Genomic DNA, 18034 nt, shown 5'->3' on the forward strand with positions numbered 1-18034 from the left:
CTCATTGTGCCTAACCCCTGGTCTTGGCACAGATATGCTGGGAAATTATAGCACCTTCTGTGAGGGATGTAGTATGTGAGTCTATAAATAATGGGCAAGGTACATTTTTTTAAAGCTCTAGGGCAGCATTCTCTTCTGGGCAGACTTCTGGAGCCACATGCTGGGTGGTGCCAGAGGCAGAAGTAGACAGAGCTACAATTGTACATTTTTCCTTTGTACAGCAGGCAGATTTTCCACAAACTTACCTGCACTTCTCTGTCTTCCATTCCAACAAGCAAGAATCAACATCAGAGATCAAGGGCACATTCCAGCCTAATAAATATGAGGCAGGGTTGTGTGTTGCTTCCCCCATCACATAGATAGCCCCACTGTACATCGGGGAGGGCTGTGTGGAGAGAGTCTCTTCCTTTAAATTCCTAGGAATTTATCTCGGTGAAGACCTTACTTGGAAAATAAATACAACCCAGGTGGTTAAGAAAGCCCAACAGAGACTCCATCTCCTCAGAATATTGTAGAAGAACGATGTCAATCAACATTTGATGATCTCCTTCTACCGGTCAACAATAGAAAGTATCCTTTCATATTGCATCACGGTGTGGTACGCTGGTTTGACATCATCTGATAGGAAGTGCCTACAGAGGGTGGTGAATACAGCACAAGATATTATGGGCTGTCTCGTGAATCCGCTGGATGAAATAGCGGAAAAAGGTTGCCTCAGGAGAGTGAGGAAAATTCTCAGAGATGATTCACACCCTAGCCGGCACTTTCTTGATCTCCTGCCCTCAGGCAGAAGATATAGAAACATGATTAGTCACACCAACAGGGTAAAGAACAGCTTCTATCCATGGGTGGTTAGGCTGCTGAATGAAAAGATAACAAAAGGGCAACTGACTTTCAGGTTTGGTGGGTGTGCGTCAGTAAATCAGGGAAATTAAGACTAAGAGAGCTGAGTGGGGGGTGCTTGTGTAATCTCACAAGTTGTACAAGTGTCAATAAAGTATTTCAATTATGTTACCCTCCAGATCTTCTTGCTCCTATCACTTTTGACCATGCAGGCCGAGGCTGATGCAAATTGGACTCCAACAACTTCTAGAGGGCAGCATGTTGCCTACCTATGCCCTTTTGCTAGTGGATAAAACTCCCCTCCATCTCTGCACCTTTAGTTTTTTACTGAATGACTTCTTGCTCACGTTTCCTGCCTTCCATTTTAGATCCATGCAAAGCCCTGAAGTGCCGAGAAAAGGAGACATGCAAGATGGAGAATGGCCAAGCCATATGCAAACCACAGTTCACAGGAACCTGCTGGGCCTGGGGGGACCCACACTATCACACCTTTGACACCTTGAAGTTTGATTTCATGGGCACCTGCTCTTACACTATTGCCAAGTACTGTGGGAACGATGCTACGCTGGTGCCTTTCACTATCGATGAGAAGAATGACAACAGGGGCAACCAGGCTGTGTCCTACGTGCGTCTGACCAACATCTATGTCTATGGGTACAAGATCTCCATCCACAAACAGGAAACTGGAAGAATCCGGGTATGTTAGATTGCCAGGGGATGGGATAACCTCCATGAATGTACTGGAATTCATTCCAATATATAGGCACTTTGAGAGTCCAATATTAGTCTAAGGTAGCATGAAAGGAATAGCTATATCAGGAGGAAAAAGAAATACTAGTGCTTGCAGGTCACTCTCAAGAAATTATTGAACCTCTATACCACTCCGAATGATGGAGGTTATTGACCTTCACGCCACTTTGCATGATTAAAAGACCCTCATTATTCAGACATCCGATCTCTTTCTCCTTTGTGGCTGGCAGAATATAGGGAACTGGGGAATGTGATGTGATGAAGCTGCAATCCTATTTGGCATAATATTGATTTTCAAATCTGTTCACAAGAAACCGAAGCAGGATCTAATGATCTTGATTCTTCAGCATGGCAAATGTGTGCTCTAGATCTACCCAATAAGAATCCAATGAGGAGCTTGTTTTGTGATGTTTGCATTTAAAAAAGAATCTGTAAATACTGCAAGTTGGCAACCGAATGATGTACAGCTAAACACAATCAGGGTCCCTTTCTTGGGCTCATGGTTTGAAACCAGAGTATGAGCAGCTGCTAGTGCAACTGGATTTGGCTTGGTCACACCTTATAGCTGACTTTGACCCTCCTATGTGACTGCACTGCCCAAACAGAAGTGATCACTTGGGCCACCTAAGCCCAACAGACTTGTCTGCGCTGCCAACTAATATTCCCAAGGGCCACTAAAAAACTTAACCTATCTAAAGTGATGCTTGCTCATGTGAAACAGTACCATGGACAGAGTTAGGTGGTGAAAGTGTAAATTCCCTGAGAATCACGTGCAGTAATAGATTAGGGAAGGGGCTGGGAATGGTTTACAACTTCTGACATCCTTGACCATTGACCATGCTGGCTAGCACTAATGGGGATTGTAGTCCAACAACACCTGGATGGCCCATAGATTCCCTGTCACTGGGTTTGTGACCATGGCTAAAATGCCTGTTGATTCCCCAGCCTTTGTCTAAAGAATTCATTGAAGCTTAGTCCCTTGGGTTAGAATTTCAGCCTAAGGCTAGGATCAGCTTGTCTGTTCCTGTTTCTTAGACACATGTCTGCATGGAAACAAAGGAAAAACAAAACAATAATTCACATATGTGTGTTGACATTCTGTTTCTAGTTAAATGACGCTATTACCAGCCTGCCACTGACTCTTGAAGATGGCAAGATCAAGCTGTACCAGAGTGGCACCAATGCTGTCCTGCAAACAGATTTCGGTCTCCAAGTAACGTATGATTGGCAATGGCACCTGGTGATCACTCTCCCCAGCAGCTACTATGGGGCCACATGCGGGCTGTGTGGAAACTTCAACCAAAACCCTGCAGACGACATGGTCTTTCTCAATGGCACCAAGGCTGCCTCCATCATAAGCTGGGCCAGCAGCTGGAAAGTCAAGGACCGGGACCCCTTTTGCTGGGATTATTGCCGAGGGAATTGCCCAACATGTGATGAGGGCAAGAGGGCGCTGTATGGAAAGGAAGAGTACTGTGGGCTGATCAGCAAAACCTCGGAGGGCCCCTTCAGAGAATGCCATTCCACAGTGAATCCAGATGACTTCTTTGACAGCTGCATTTATGATGTGTGTCTCAATGGAGGAGCCAAGAACATTCTTTGCCAGGCCTTGGAGGCCTATGCTAAAACCTGTAGGAAAGAGGGTGCCACCCTATATGATTGGAGGACAGCCTCTGGCTGTGGTGAGTACTCTTCCCCACTTTGGAACTAAGCCAAGTTTTACTGCCTGTGCAACTTTCACATGACTCTGAGCTTTACAAGTAAACTCTTCTTAAAACTTCTCAAATGTGGGGTCTTTTTCCTATGCTGGTGGAAGAGGGAAATAAACTTGGGGAGGGTTGGAACTCACTTAGAGGAGCACATTTAAAAGTGTTTATAGCCTATATTTTCACATTTGGCATTGCTGCATGTTTTGTGATTTTAAATCTCTGCTGGGGTTCTCTCCCCTAAGAATACTTGCTCCAAACTTGGATCTTGTGACCCAAGAATTCATTCTTAAACACACACACACACACACACACACACACACACACACACACTGTATATGACATGCACAATATTAGCAGCATCAGCTCTTGCCAACTTAAGCTTTAGCGCATTCTATCAGTTGTTAGACTCCCGCTGTTCTTCTCCTCCTTACAGCCTTGCCGTGCCCTCAGAATAGCCACTATGAGTTCTGTGGCAATGCCTGCCCCGCCAGCTGCGCCGACCGCAAGGCTCCCTCTGCCTGCAAACAGCCATGTGTGGAAACCTGCCAGTGCAACGATGGCTACGTCCTCAGCGTCGACAAGTGTGTGCCTGTCGGGAGCTGTGGCTGCACCTACAATGGGCTCTACTACAAACCCGGAGAAGAATTCTGGGCTGATGAGACCTGTGGTTCCCGCTGCACATGTGATGCCACCCTGGGCATCGCGGTGTGCAAACCAGCTGGCTGCAAAGCCAGTGAGCAGTGCATTGTGGTCAATGGGGTCCGAGGTTGTCATCCCGTAAGCACCACTACTTGCTCAGCGTCTGGGGACCCTCATTATACTACCTTTGATGGGAAGAAATATGACTTCATGGGCACCTGTGTCTACCAACTGGCTGGGCTGTGCTCTAAGGACCCGACTCTTAGGCCTTTCACTGTCAATGTGGAGAACAACAACCGAGGCAACGAAAATGTGTCCTACACCAAGGTGGTGACATTGGAGGTCTACAATGTCATAATCACACTTAGCCAGGAGTATTCACGCAGGATCCAGGTATAGACAATTGGTGAATGTATGGTTGTTTTCCTCTTTGTGTCATTACAGGGCTGTTTCAGAGGGTGGCTCTTGGGCAGGGTACCTTGCTAGTTTTCTAAGTAAGCATTGAAGCAGTTCCTGCATTAGACATAGGGGATGGTTTATCTGTGACAAATGGCACTATACCCCATTGGACATTGTAACTTGAACTACAGGGTCTGTTGACATGCAAAGTATAAATGAAGTAAGCTCGATGTGCTGCAAAATTCAGCATTAGATATGTGCTGTTGATGGCTACAAGATTGTCAGATCCAGTTCCTAAGTATGGGACAAGCATGATTTGTGAGCAGTGAGGGCAGGGCCCCCAGCTGCCTAGAACAATGAGTTTATCTGATCCAGAAACTATTATGGGAGCCTAGGACAATGATTAGATTTTTCACTGGCCCTTTTTTCATAAGTTGGGTTACAACAACTTAAAACTACAATATTAAAAAGAGTTAAAACAATTTAGAGTCAGATAAAAAAGTGAATCTTTAAAATACACATCCATCGCAGTATATATATATATATATATATATATATATATATATATATATATATATAAAACACCATATATATAACCATATATATATATGTGGTTAAGAGATGTGCTTTCAGCACATGACAAAATCGAACTTATGAATGTGTCAAATGAAGCTCAGCAGGGAGGGAATTTCTTTCTTTTTTTAAAAAAAAGATACTTATTAAAGTTTTTAAAGTATAACAGTAAAAATGAAAAATAAAAAGAAACATACAAAATAAAAACAGTTAAAAAACACGTTGATTTTCCATAACATATCTTCCTTACACTTATTTCCCCGGACCTCCTCATACCTCCCTTTTTTGTATTCCACTTCAGTTTGTTAATTCAGCAAATCCTTACCATTGAACTTTTACCCTTTTGTAAACCTTTTTTCCTATCTCTTAAAGCATTAAAGCTGGAAACCACTTAGTTTCTATCCAACATCCTTCTAACATTCATTAATTTTACAATATTTCTGTAAATAGTCTTTAAATTTCTTCCAGTCTTCTTTCACCGACTCTTCTCCCTGGTCTCGAATTCTGCCAGTCATTTCTGCCAATTCCATGTAATCAATCACCTTCATCTGCCATTCTTCCAGAGTGGGTAAATCTTGTGTCTTCCAATACTTTGCAATGAGTATTCTTGCTGCTGTTGTAGCATACATAAAAAAAGTTCTGTCCTTCTTTGACACCAATTGGCCGACAATGCCCAGGAGAAAAGCCTCTGGTTTCTTCAAGAAGGTATATTTCAATACCTTTTTCAGTTCATTATATATCATTTCCCAGAAAGCCTTAATCCTTGGGCATGTCCACCAAAGGTGAAAGAATGTACCTTAAGTTTCTTTACATTTCCAACATTAGCAGGGAGGGAATTTCACAGCTTAAGGGCTACCACAGAGAATTCCTGCTACCAGATCCCATCCACCCACAAACTACCAAGAGGGGCCCTCTTTGCCAATCTTAACACCTGAGAGGATCTGTAGGGAATGAGTTGGTCTTCCCAGATTGGGGATAGTACTGTCTACCAACAACCCTGTTGCCCAGCAATACCACCGATCAGGCTGGCCAGGGTCATTTCTGTGATATTGTTGGAGGACCCCAGGAGAATAATCCTAGGTGATTTCAATATCCATGTGGAGGCTGCTGTTGGGCCAACTCCGAAGTTCATGGCCTCCAAGGAATGGGAATTGGGGGTTCTATGTTACAGTGGTGCCAATTCTACCTCCAGGACTGAATTGGGACAGTGCTTTTTGGCTCTCCAGTGACTATGTTATGGGATGCTGCAGGACACTATTTTATCTCCAGTGCTATCTAAAGCCACTGAGAGTGATCATTAGGAGTTTAGGGGCAAGGTGCCATCTGTTTGTTGATGGTACTATGCCCTATTTTTCCAGAACATGTGAATCAGGAGAAACCTTATAGTCTTTATATTATATGCTTCTTGTTCATTAATTTTAATGGGTCTGTTTCTCTAAAACTAATACTGGACACAACCACTTGGTAAGAGCAGTGGTAACAATTCCTACTGCATCACATTCCAGGTTAATGAAGTCTACGTGAACCTGCCTTTCTACCATGAAGACAAGATAAAGGCTTATATCAGTGGGAGTGAGGTCTTCATCAAGACTGATTTTGACCTGACAGTAACCTTTGACTGGAACAGCTATGTCAAAGTCATTGTACCCAGTACATATGCCAATGCTGTTTGTGGCCTCTGTGGCAACAACAACATGAACCCTAGTGATGACTTGACCATGAAGGATGGGAGACAAGCACCTAGCATATTCCATTTTGCAGAGAGCTGGAAGGTGGCAGAGGTCCCAGGTTGTTCACAGGGTTGCACCACCGATTGCCCACCATGTGGAGAGGCACAGAAACAAGCTTATAAGAGCAACCAATACTGTGGGATCCTCATCAAGAGGGATGGGCCTTTCAGGCACTGCCATGAGATCATCGACCCAACGCCCTACTTCATTGATTGCATCTTTGATGTCTGCCAGTATCATGGCCTGCACAACATTCTGTGCAATGCCATCAGCTTTTATGGGGCAGCCTGTCAGGATCTGGACATTGAGCTTGAAGAATGGAGAACAGAGTCTTTCTGCAGTAAGTATTGCCTCTTGAAGCTGTTTTAAGTAATTTCATTGTCCCCGAGAGGGGGCAATGACAATAAAGATATTATTATTATTATTGTAGAGGAACATAAGCAGTAACTTGACACCTGTTCAGATCATCTACTGTTGACATTGACACTGACATTGACTCTCCAGACTCTCTTTTTTTAATAATTTTTTTTATTGGTTTTACAAAATTTTTAAAACAATACAAACATATAAAAAGACATACAAACACGTATAGTTTCATAACCTTTTTTTCATAAACCTTGTTTCTCAGACTCCCCCATACCTCCCCTTTCTGCATCCCAATGTCCAAAGTTTTTTAGCAACTTCTAAATATTTCCGTCAAGCCTCTGTCCTCTTAATCTTTCCTTCAGTCTAATCTTATATCGCTGTAACCCTTTCTTTCTCAAAACCTCTAACATTCTAACATTCATCAAGTTTATAATAGTCCTTAAGATAGATTTTAAATTTCTTCCATTCTTCTTCTGCCGTCTCCTTTTCCTGATTACGGATTCTGCCAGTCATCTCAGCCAATGTCATGTAGTCCATCACTTTCATCTGCCATTCTTCCAGGGTGGGTAGATCTTGTGTCTTCCAATACTTTGCGATAAGTATTCTTGCTGCTGTTATAGCATACATAAAGAAGGTTCTGTCTCTCTTTGACACCAATTGGCCGACAATGCCCAAGAGAAAGGCCTCTGGTTTCTTAGGGAAAGTACATTTAAGTACCTTTTTCATTTCATTATATATCATTTCCCAGAAAGCCTTAATCTTCGGGCATGTCCACCAAAGGTGATAGAAAGTACCTTCAGTTTCTTTACATTTCCAACACTTATTATCAGGCAAATGATAAATTTTCGCTAGCTTGACTGGGGTCATGTACCACCTGTAGATCATTTTCATAATGTTTTCCTTTAAGGCATTACATGCCGTGAATTTTATACCGGTGTTCCACAACCATTCCCAGTCAGCAAACATGATGTTATGACCAATGTCCTGTGCCCACTTAATCATAGCCGATTTAACTGTTTCATCTTGTGTATTCCATTTCAGCAGCAAATTATACATTCTTGACAAATTCTTAGTATTGGGTTCTAACAGTTCCGTCTCTAATTTTGATTTTTCCACCTGGAAGCCAATTTTCCTATCTTGTTTAAAAACCTCCATTATTTGATAATAATGGAGCCAGTCTTGTACTTTTGGTTTCAATTTCTCATAACTCTGTAATTTCAATTTATCTCCATCTTGTTCCAAAATTTCCCAATATTTTGGCCATCCGGCCTCCATATTGAGTTTCTTCACTGTCTTAGCCTCCAAAGGTGACAGCCATCTAGGGGTTTTATTTTCCAACAAATCTTTGTATCTTATCCATACATTAAACAACGCTTTTCTGACAATGTGATTCTTAAAGGCCCTATGCACTTTGATTTTATCATACCATAGATATGCATGCCAACCAAATGTGTTGTTAAAACCTTCTAAGTCCAAGATATCTGTGTTCTCGAGGAGCATCCACTCTTTTAGCCAGCAAAACGCTGCTGCTTCATAGTACAATTTTAAGTCCGGCAGGGCAAATCCCCCTCTTTCTTTTGCATCTGTAAGTACTTTAAATTTTATTCTGGGCTTTTTGCCCTGCCAGACAAATTTTGCAATATCTTTTTGCCACCTCTTGAAACAGTCCATCTTGTCAAGAATTTGCAAAGTTTGAAACAAAAACAACATTCTAGGCAATACATTCATCTTAATCACTGCAATTCGGCCTAACATTGACAATTTCAAATTTGACCATATTTCTAGGTCTTTTTTAATTTCTGACCAGCATTTTTCATAGTTGTCCTTATACAAGTTCAAATTCTTAGATGTCAAATAAACCCCTAGGTATTTCACCTTCTTAACCACTGTCAAGCCTGTCTCTTCTTGAAATTTCTCCTTCTCCGTATCTGTTAATTTTTTTTCTAGTACTTTAGTTTTTTGTTTGTTCAGTTTAAATCCGGCTACCTGACCAAATTGTTGGATTATCTCCAACACCCTTTTCGTGCTAGTGTCTGGCTCTTGTAAGGTCAATACTAGGTCATCTGCAAAGGCCTTTGACTTGTAATGTTTAACCCCGACCTGTACACCTTTAACCTGCTGGTCATTTCTAATCATATTCAGCAATACCTCCAGAACAGAAATGAAAAGCAATGGGGAAATTGGGCACCCCTGTCGTGTTCCTTTTTCTATCTTAAGTTCCTCCGTTATCACATTATTTACAATCAGCTTAGCTTTTTGTTCAGAGTATATCGCACCCACACCATTCTCAAAACCTTGGCCTACCCCCATCCCATGAAGATTCTTTTTCATAAAGCTCCAAGAGATATTATCAAAGGCTTTCTCCGCGTCCACAAAAATCAACACTGCTTTGGTGTTTATATTCACCTCTAGCCGTTCCAAAATGTCTATTACATTCCTTACATTGTCTGATAAATGCCTCTTTGGGAGAAAGCCTGCTTGGTCCCTATGAATCTTCTCCATCAACACTCTTTTAAATCTTTTCGCCAAAATGTCTGCAAAGATTTTGTAATCCACATTAAGTAATGATATTGGGCGGTAGTTCTTAAGTTGAGTCTTTTCAGTCTCTGTCTTTGGTATGAGTGAAATATACGCTTCTTTCCACGATTCTGGTGCCTTTTTTCCCTCTAGAATCTCGTTGCAGACTTCCTTTAACGGTTGAACCAACCACTCCTTCAAAGATTTGTAATATCTGGAAGTCAGTCCATCTGGTCCTGGATATTTGCCCAGTTGCATGCCCTGAATGGCCCCCTCTATCTCTTGTTCTGTTATTCTCTGGTTTAAGTCCACCTTGCTTTGATGAGAGATTTTTTGTAATCCATATTTGTAAAGGAATTTATCTATGTCCTCTTCATTTTGTGGTCCTTGAGAATAAAGTTTTTTAAAATAGCTCAGAAAACAATTTCTAATCTCATTGGGTTTAGATATGTTCTTCCCATCCCATATCTTAAATTCTTCCTCCTCCAAATCTTCCCAGAAATCAGCAAACTCTTGTGTTAAAAACTCCGCGAGGTTGTCTCCTTCGTTCTCGGGAATCAATCTCAATTTCAGATTTCTTTCCTTTCTCTGTAGTTCCCACAAAGCCAGAGTTACATCATGTTCATGAACCTTTCTAGCAATCGGTTCTAAGTTCTCTTGAGTCTCTCCAGCAATAGTTCTAGCTTCCTCTGCAATCTTACGTGTTGCAGAATTTTCTTGAACCAGCCTGTTTATAGATTCTGTGTTCAGGTCCAGTCTTGCTGTTAGTTCTGTTAATTTCTGTGTGTTTTCTGTACTCTGCTTTGTCAAGGTTTCCATAGATTGATTTATCTTGAGTAATGCTTGTGTCACTGACTCCATGGAGGCAGCTGTCACTTTTTCTTGTCCTGTTGTTCCTGTAGGAGTTACGCCTGTAATTGAGCCTCTTTTCTTTTGTTGCTGTTGCTGGTGTTGTTGTTGCTTGGCTTTGGCTCTGGTGGTTATCTCTTCTGCTGGGCCACTCATGTCCCAAGGTCGTTCCCACGAAAACAGTCCCCTGGTGGAAAATTCCACTGTCCTAGACTGTTACAACCGTTACTTTAGCCCTCTAGGGGGAGCAAAACAAAATGTCCAAGTACGGAGACAAAAGAAGTTGAAGACAAGTATATCAGGAGGCTTGTAAATATATGTTACAGTACTTTTCCAATAGATACTATTTCAACATGCTTCAATATACTGTAGCAACAAGGTCTAAAAACTTTGTAGCAAAGGAAACTTCAACCATGTAACTTTCCCAAGAATTTAAAGACAGTCCAGTGCTCTATTGTCTTATTTGGCAGTCCGTTTCAGGGTATTAAGGCAGCAGAAGATTTTTCCCTTTTAAATAAGTCATGCAGTTCTTATTGTCCCTTTTTTTCCTCCCCTCTATCCTGCTTGCTAGAGGGGAGATCTAAGTCCAATGTCAGGTTAAATAGTCAAGGAATGTTTCATACGGATGCAGCTTTAAAATTCCGTTGCTTTAGCTGTCATGCAGTCAGGGGGAGGCAGACTTCCTTAATTTTTACCTTCCCCGTTTTCAGCCAAATTTTCTTTTAAAGGGTTCCAAATTAGCGTTCAGTCTTACTCACAGGTTTTTCAGTTCCAGATTTACAGGAAGGAATCGGCGCTCTCCGTCAATGGCGATGCGGCTTCACTCTGCGGGCTGGGTAGCGACTCTCAGCACCGCGCTCTCCCGATGCCGTTCCGGAGCCTTTAAAAAGGCTCTTTCTGCAGTAAGGGGGGCGCTTCTGGTGCCCACCGAGTCTCCTTGTTCACAGGCTTCAGTGCCTGTGATTTTAGGGGTCCCCCACTTGCCGTAGCGGGTCAGACCCGAACTCGCAGAGCAGTCCTCCTCCGGAGCTCGGAAAGAGGACCGCCATTAACGCTGGCGCCGACCGGAAGTTGACTCTCCAGACTCTCAGTTATGGACATTATCCCAGTCATACTTGGAGATGCCAGGGATTAAACCTAGGACCTTTTGTATGAAAAACGTCCTGTTTACCAGTGAGCTAATCATCTTCCCTTATAATGTTCTGCTCCAAGGATGTGCATGCCATATGTTGCGGGCTTATGGTATATCGAAATACAATTTAATCCTATGGCAACCTTTGCTAACATCTTCTCTAACCAGCAGATGTCACTCCATAGACATACTTTATAACAGAGCACACCAGACCTATTCTACTCCAAGTGACCAAAGAACCAGACGTCTTCTGAAAAAACTTCTATACTAGCTTGAAATTCACCACTTTCTGTTTTTGTCCTTTCTTCCAGGCCCTGCCTGCCCATTCAACTCTCACTACGAGCTCTGTGGAAATGGCTGCCCTGCCACTTGCCGTGGTCTCTCGGCTCCTGATGGGTGTGAAATGACCTGCAAAGAAGGATGCTATTGTAATCCAGGGTTCGTCTTCAGTGGGGACCAGTGTGTCCCTATTGGGAATTGTGGCTGTGAGCACCAGGGCAACTACTACAAGAAGGGAGAGGAGTTCTACCCCGGTTCCTCCTGCCAGGAACGATGCCAATGTACAGACAATGGAGTTGTTAAATGCCAGGAAATCTCTTGTGGGCCCCATGAGGAATGTAGGGTGAAGGACGGTATCCAAGGCTGTCATCCTGTAGGGTCTGGTACTTGCAGTTTGTCCGCAGGCTCCCACTACTTAACTTTTGATGGACGGGCCTACGACTTCCAAGGAACCTGCACTTATACTTTAGCTAAAGTCCAAGGAGAGGATGTTCAGCTGGCAAACTTTGCCGTGTCAGTGGAAAATGAAAGGTCACTGACTAAGATGATTGTAGTCTCTTTTCATGGACACACCGCTGTCATTGAGAAGGCAACAAACTGGAAGCTCAAGGTATGTCTCTCTGAAGTAGAAATGCCACCATAGTTCACCCACAATTCCTACAACTGCAGGAGTTCTTGGGAGAATTTCATCTCCCACTGTCCCTTGTGCTCCATCACTGGGAATGGACTCATCTGACAATTTTGGTTTCTCTCAATTTCACATTTTCCCAGTACTGAATTCAGCTCTCCAGATTTCTGCAGCAATTCACAATTGGGTTTCCCCCCCTTAACCCTCCTGCTTTTAAGTGCAAATTTCTCCTAACAACTCTCCCCCTTTTTTTACCGGTTAAAGATTTGCTAAAATATTAAGCAGTTTATAAAAACTATGAACAAACAAACAAATAAATAAATGATGGACACATTTTTGAAAGCAATTTTCTCTAATATAATGCATTTCTATTTGTCATTTTCACCAACATGTGGTTTTAATGTACATCTCCAAATATATGCATTTTTGTCCACTTTTGGGGTTGGAGAACTGCAATGTGAGTTTTGGAGAAGTTAGAATTTTGGTTGTTTTTAAGTAGATTTGTCACCCTGGGGAGACAGGGCGATTTAATCCTGTTCGATTGCATAAACCTGCATTTCTGGTATGTGCATGAATTCCTCCCACAAAACAGGAGCAATTTAGAGGCATCTTTCATCTGTAACCTGCTTTGGGAGGAATTTCTACCTGAACTGGAGTCGAAAGCACCATTAAAGAAACATTAATAATAATTATTATTTAAAACTGTCACCTTCTCTGTGGTTAATGCAGGTGGATGGAGAGCTCTACACGCTGCCCATGAAGACAAAGGATGGGAAACTCTGGGCCAACCAGGAAGGCAACAATATCATTGTCCAGTCTGACTTTGGTCTCCAAGTCCTTTTTGACACCTCCTCTTATGTCCTGGTGTCTGTCCCCAGTAACTATCAGGGACTTGTCAATGGCCTATGTGGCAATTTCAATAAGGACAAGACTGATGACTTTATTCTGCCTACCAGGAAAAGCACCCAGAATGTGGAAGAGTTTGGGGCCTCTTGGAAGGTTCCCATTGATGGTGTCAGATGCTCCGATGGCTGTGGAGATAAATGCCCTGTCTGTGATGCAGCCAAGACAGCGCCGTACCGACCGGAGAGTTCCTGCGGAATGATCCAAGCCAAATCTGGCCCCTTCAAGAGCTGTCACTCCTTGGTGGACCCTGCTGAATACTTCAACCACTGTCTGTATGACATGTGTGCAGCCAATGGTGCAGGAGAAACTCTCTGTAGGAGCATCCAGGCTTATGTAGCTGCATGTCAGGCTGCAGGAGTTACAGTTGGAGCCTGGAGAAAAAACAACTTCTGTCGTAAGTTTGCACAGCAGGAACCTGCAGTTACATCTTCTAATCTTCTTCTGTTCCTTCCAGGACCTAATCAATAGAATCATGATTAATAATAATAGTTTATGCCAGTTAAAAACATGGAGTAGGCCTTTAATTTTATTATAATTTTTCCCCATACTGCGCAACCAAATGAATAGGGATGAAATGCTTTCGTAACCCCTTCTATAATTAAAAATAGCTAGCCAATAAACCATCCCTGCCTGGACTATTTTGACTCCTTCAATCACGGATCTTCACTCTCATTTTCAGCTCTCACTTGCCCACCCAATAGCCATTATAAGTTGTGTACGAGGACCTGTGATTCCACCTGCACCAGCTTATCCACTCTGCCCCGGTGCACCCAAAATTGCTTCGAAGGCTGCCAGTGTGACGGCGGCTACCTGTTTGACGGTGACAGATGTGTGGCAATGGGGAACTGTGGCTGCGTGCATGACGGGCGCTACATCAAGGTAACTGCAACAGCTGTGAAAACAGTGATGTTTGAGCATTCGCTTGTGCCTCTTGTAAGTCAGCCTGCAAGGCCTCATGTTTTTCATGAATGGACCCTAGAGGAAGCAATGCATCATCAAGAGAAAAAAAGATTCCACAAGGAGAGAGCCATCACGGAAAAATACCCTTCTCATATTGCCATCCTCTACTGGATGACGACTCATGAAAGTCACTTGTCCACCAATGAACAGAGTTTACTTTTGGGAACAAGTGAATTAGCAATAGGATGGTTTTAGACTGAGTCCAGACCTGCAAACAACATTTGTAGAGGTGGGGTTAGTGTGTTTTTTTACTCTATTTTGGACTCTGAAAGCCAGAAAGATCTGAAAAGTTTATTGGAAGTGGTATACTGCTGCTGATGTTAGTGTTGGTATCAGGGTTGGTTATATTAGTCTATTTTTGGCTCTGTTTCACATGCATCGATTCATAATTCATAATTCTATTCCGTGCCCTTACTGCATTAATCCCCAATTTTGTTTATTTGTATTGGCACAAAATATTTAAATATGTCCTTCATGCACATTTTACTGTTTTCCCCACACAAAATTCATGGATGACAGAAAGGTCATTGCTTCGATACTATCATATAATTACATTCAGGATCTTGCTCTCATTTTATATCTTTGTGAATTAATAGTTTAACAAAACAAACCTTCATATGTTGATACATGTACTGGCATATTCACCCCCCTTCCTTTTATTCCTTTAGTCTAGGAGTAGCAATATGATGCTCTCCAGATATCGTTGGACTACAATTCCCATCATTTCTGACTGTTGACCATGCTGGCTGGTGCTGATGGGAGTTTGGGGGCAGGGCCCAACAACATGTTGAGGGCACCATGTTGGCTATCCATGCTTTAAACATAGCAGGGTATGTTCATGGAAACTATAAACCTCGCTGACAATTAATAAACATTTTCAAAGGCTTGGAAGGATAGCTATAAACTGAATAAGAATGAATTAGCTAGGAGATTATGGGAAAAGGTGGCATTTATCAAACTGACAATAGTGTTAAAGAAATATGGAAATTATAAAGAAAAATGACACAGCTGGAAGCCGGTGGTGCAATATATATATATATAAAAAGAGAACTTGGAATAATTGTCATACTAATATAGTATGAATGAATATATTAAAGTATAAAATGTGACCTATTTTGCTATTGATTTATCAACTATGTAGCACTGGTGTACTAGATTATAGTTGTATAGAGGTATTTCTAAGTACACAGTTGTATATGTTGAATGTCTGTTTCTATGTGATTTCTTTTTTACCTTATTAAAAATAATTAAAGTTTGCATTTAAATTTTAACTTTTCTACTCTTCTCTCTCTCTCTCTCTCTCTCTCTCTCTCTCTCTCTCTCTCTCTCTCTCTCTCTCTCTCCCCTCCCTCACTCCCTCCCTTTGTGGACTGTAAATCAACCAGGCTGGAGAGAATATCGTCTTAGACAACTGCTTGAAAAAATGCACCTGTAGCCCATCCGGCCGACTGGTTTGTGCAGAAAACAGTTGTCAGGAAGGAGAGATTTGTGCCCTCCACAACGGTGTGCGTGGCTGCATAAGGGAAAATGGCGAGTGCGTCCTCACCCCTGGAGCACAGCTGACCTCCTTTGATGGAGCCTCAGGGGAAATTACCAACCTAGGAGCTTATGAGGTTACATCCCTCTGCAACGACAACGACCCCTTTTGGTTTAGGATCGTAGCAGTTGTCCAGGAACACAACGGTTCAAATTTGCCAGCTGCAACAACAATACATGCATTTTTCAAAGGGATGTATTTTATCACTGTAAAAACGAACAAGGAGACACGGGTAAGATCCTGGGGCAGGATCTCAGATTTCATCCAATGGCATATTTGCATAATGATTATACTACGTCCGTTAATTTCAAGACATCTGCTCTGTGTAAACCTGAGTTGGACACAACCCCTTATTTTTCTGTTTATTTATTTTCAGTTTTTGTATGCTGGCCTAACGCAGTAGCTTGCCAAGCTCTCACCAACAGGGCAAAAGGGTTTCCCCATTTTAAAAAAGCAACTAGCTATCCAGGCCAATAGTCGGTGCTGTTGGGAATTGTTGCTCAGGTACATTCAGAGATTACCAGGTTGGCTACCCCTGATCTAAAGGTAGGGAACCTGAGCCCAAGAGCCAATGTGGTCCTCTGAGCCTTTCTGTCTGACTCTCAGGACTTTCCCCTGGACCTCCCCCTTCCTAGGCCATACCCCTTGAGGTGTGAAAATACCTCCTGGTTGCCTGGATGGATGAGAGAGTCCTATGTGTTTAGAAGCCTGACTTTTGTGACTCAGTTCAAACCCGGAAAAGCCGGAGAGAGTTGGAGAGTCCTTGCGACTTGTGAGGAGACCATCCCCAGAGCCCAAAGAGGACTTCAGTGAGGGCTAAGGAAGCCCCAAAGAGACCGAAGGCATAACAGAGCTTTGTTTAGGCTGTTCAGCCTCCCTGCCTAACATCTGACATGTGAGGTAGCGCACTTTCCCGCATGTCCTCTAGCCTCCTGCTGGCCCCAGAGCTTCAACACTAGTTGTGCATATTTCTGGATACAGCTATTTTGGTTTGGATTGGAGAGAGAACGGCAGAGAGGGCATTGAAAGGGTGCTTATTTATTTTTATTTTATTTATTTATTAAATTTCCATACACTGTCCTACTGCCGTAGATTTCAGGATGCTTCACGACATAAAATTGCAATATAAAAAAGACAAAACATACGATAGAAATAAGAACAGAAACAAACCAATAATAACCCCCTCTCTATTCCACAACACATTTAAAAGGGCATCGGATGTCAATCAGCCGAAGGCTTGGTTTAAGAGGAACTTTTTGTCTTGGTGTCTAAAGGTGTGTAAGGAAGGCACCAGGTGATCCTCGCTGGAGAGAGCATTCCACAAATGGGGAGCCACTGCAGAAAAGGCCCATTCTCATGTCACCACCCCCTGGACCTCTTGTAGAGGAGGCACATGAAGAAGGGGCTCAGAGGATGACCATATGGAGAGAGGCGGTCCTTGAAGTATTGCAGTCCTGATCAGTTTAAGGTTGCTCCCCATTTTGTGTGATTTCACTTATGTGTACTGAGCCCTAGAAGGTAACCCCTGAGTAGGGGGACACCTATTCTAGCTCAGCACCTTTCACCCTCTTTTCTGCATTTCAGGTAAATGGGCGCCAAAGGACACTCCCGGTGAAGTTTTCTGAAGATGTCTCTATAAGCCTCTCTCAGGATGTGATTGTGATTAAATTAGCCTCTGTAGTAAAAGTTCTCCTTGAACCCAATGGGGAAATGAAAGTGCAAATCAGTAAAAGCCTGGAAGGAAAAGTCTGTGCCTCCTGCGGGAACTTCAATGGAAATGGTGCTGATGATCTGAAGTTGCCCAATGGGAAGACAGCAGGAAATATGGCTGAGGTCATTGATGCCTGGAAAGCTGAGGACTTCTCTGGCAGGTGAGCAATTCTGGGAAAGGTCTTTGCCTAAAGACGACATGGGGTAAAACAGGCACATTACAGCATACTCCTCTTGGTGTTGGAGGAGGAAATCAGGGAGCCAGCAAACAATTTTCCAGATCAGAACCAAATTAGGCTGGGGCGCTGGGAAGGAAAAAGGACAGCCAGGCAGCCTCTGCAAAGAGCAAAATAGGGGTATTTCAAAAGGGCTTTCAAACAGCCCTGCACTGCACTTGGGCTGCACATACCTGTTCCTAGCAGGGGAACACAATCACACAGTCAAATTATACAGGACTGAATTCTCCACTTACCGGCTGGTGAGCAGAGGATGAAATCCTGCTGGCTG

The 18034-nt window shown here is 42.8% G+C and overlaps 1 protein-coding gene across 1 annotated transcript in view; it reads left to right on the forward strand.

The window, feature by feature from the left end:
- Positions 1 to 18034, forward strand: part of LOC308591533 (IgGFc-binding protein-like) — a 32905-nt gene that overhangs the window by 13648 nt on the left and 1223 nt on the right. Inside the window, exons 10-18 of the mRNA XM_081202298.1 lie at positions 1212 to 1540; positions 2702 to 3275; positions 3736 to 4334; positions 6419 to 6983; positions 11819 to 12396; positions 13144 to 13714; positions 14000 to 14199; positions 15666 to 16049; positions 17402 to 17688. Of these exons, the coding sequence (XP_081058424.1) occupies positions 1212 to 1540; positions 2702 to 3275; positions 3736 to 4334; positions 6419 to 6983; positions 11819 to 12396; positions 13144 to 13714; positions 14000 to 14199; positions 15666 to 16049; positions 17402 to 17688 (4087 nt within the window). The remainder of the gene's footprint in view (positions 1 to 1211; positions 1541 to 2701; positions 3276 to 3735; positions 4335 to 6418; positions 6984 to 11818; positions 12397 to 13143; positions 13715 to 13999; positions 14200 to 15665; positions 16050 to 17401; positions 17689 to 18034) is intronic.

This window comes from Podarcis bocagei, assembly GCF_964188305.1.
Source record: "Podarcis bocagei genome assembly, chromosome: 7".
Classification (NCBI taxonomy): domain Eukaryota; kingdom Metazoa; phylum Chordata; class Lepidosauria; order Squamata; family Lacertidae; genus Podarcis; species Podarcis bocagei.